General features: G+C 58.3%; 1 protein-coding gene across 1 annotated transcript; it reads right to left on the bottom strand.

Moving 5' to 3' along the window:
• Window positions 1–331: 331 nt before the first annotated feature.
• Window positions 332–1536, bottom strand: LOC124670088 (chlorophyll a-b binding protein CP24, chloroplastic-like). The gene is made up of 2 exons (XM_047206596.1): window positions 1265–1536; window positions 332–1170 (listed from the first exon to the last, which is right to left on the bottom strand). Exons 1-2 carry the CDS (start codon window positions 1471–1473, stop codon window positions 621–623), a joined length of 759 nt encoding a protein of 252 aa, XP_047062552.1. The 5' UTR covers window positions 1474–1536; the 3' UTR covers window positions 332–620.

Raw genomic sequence — 1536 nt, 5'->3', positions numbered from 1 at the left:
ACATAATTTTGAGCGTAGCTAGGGAGGTTTACAAGGAAGGAACACATCATGCAAATGAAGCGTCCAACAGACCTCTGCTACTTTGTTTATTACTAATTTTCTGAGCATGAGGCAGATTCAGGGTCATGAATGCGTGTCCCTAATTGTATAGTATCCGTTAGACGTCAAGAATGGCTGCTCTGATGTTTCAGAGCCAACACTAGTTTCTGTCGATATCCACACACTGTTATAGATAGACCTCGTGATGCTATGTTTCGGCTTGCTCTGAGTAGTGTGTCCGAGTTTGAACTGAAGCAATCATACAAAGCAATGTTGTGAAAGACTTGGTAGATGATCAATGAAATGTCGTTGCTCATTCTGCCTTGAATTACAGAACCAAGACTGCTCATATATTACATGGTACATACACTGGGAAGAAACAAAGAGAGAGTACTCCTTGATTCCCCATTTGATTCACACAACACACCACCCGAAAGAAGTCACGGACACACAGATACATTGCTGCTTCTTCTTGGGCCGAAAACCCATGCAGCAATCCATCGCGTCCGATCAGCTGATGCAAATGCAGCAACCCTCACCACCCACCACGCGCGCGCGCGCACCGAGTTCCTAACTGTAGATTATAGGCCGAGCGCGCCGAGCGGCGTCTTGCCCTGCCCGGCCTCGAAGTAGAAGATGAGCATGGCGAGCATGGCCAGGCGCGCGTGCTTGATCTCGGCGAGCTTGAGCCGGTCGAGCTTGTCGGCGTCGGGGATGTAGACGCCGTCCTTGGTGTCGCCGCCGAGGCCGAGCGGGTCGAAGAACTTGCCGCCGGGGTACCCTTGCTCGCCGGTGGAGTTGGAGAAGTTCTCGGCGGTGCGCGACCATGGTGTGGCCCACTCCACGGACTGCGAGTCCGGGTTGAAGAAGTCGACCCACCGCTTGGACTCCACCCACCCCATGAGCAGCAGCTGGGTGCCCAGGAGGGACCCGAAGGAGAAGGGCGCCACCGCGCCAGGCTGCGCGCCGGCTTCGAACCACGCCACGCCGCTGTAGGCCTGCCCGACGAAGATGCCCAGCACGGCCGCCATCGCCCACCGCCCGTGGATCAGCTCCGCCTCCCTGTACCACTTGAGGAACGCCGGGTCCTTGCCGAGGCCAAGGGGGTCGAAGCCGAAGTCGCCGGGGAGCCTGCGACACGCATGCGTTGGGTGAGTCAGCTGCCATCGATAGATACCTCGTAAAAGAACAAATGCGGAGCGAAGGAGAAGAGGAGGAGACTTACGATCCATCGAGCCAGGACGGGTCGATGAACTCGGCGTCGCTCTTGAAAGCGGGGATCCACGACTTCTTGCCGACGGCCGCGGCGACAACCGCCACACGGCGCGTCACGGGCTTGGCCGCGGCCCCGACGGCGGCATTGGCGAGCGCGCGCCTCGCGCCGAGGAACGGGTTCTTGAGCACGGCGGTGGCGGAGGTGGAGGCGAGCGCCATTATTGCTGGTCGAGTGCCTTCCGCTGGCGGGCAGAGTGGCTGCTGTTGTTGGAGCGTGCGTGC

The sequence above is a fragment of the Lolium rigidum genome, chromosome 7 (assembly GCF_022539505.1).
Source record: "Lolium rigidum isolate FL_2022 chromosome 7, APGP_CSIRO_Lrig_0.1, whole genome shotgun sequence".
In the NCBI taxonomy this organism is placed as follows: domain Eukaryota; kingdom Viridiplantae; phylum Streptophyta; class Magnoliopsida; order Poales; family Poaceae; genus Lolium; species Lolium rigidum.
The sequence above is the reverse complement of the archived record's forward strand: the minus strand, read 5'-3'. Positions and strand labels throughout refer to the sequence as shown.

Excerpts from the sequence above, each read along its gene's own strand:
- LOC124670088 (XM_047206596.1), bottom strand. The coding sequence starts at position 1,473 with ATGGCGCTCGCCTCCACCTCCGCCACCGCCGTGCTCAAGAACCCGTTC. Across the intron at positions 1,171-1,264 it reads CCGTCCTGGCTCGATGGATC|GCTCCCCGGCGACTTCGGCT; the intron begins GTAAGTCTCCTC and ends TGCGTGTCGCAG.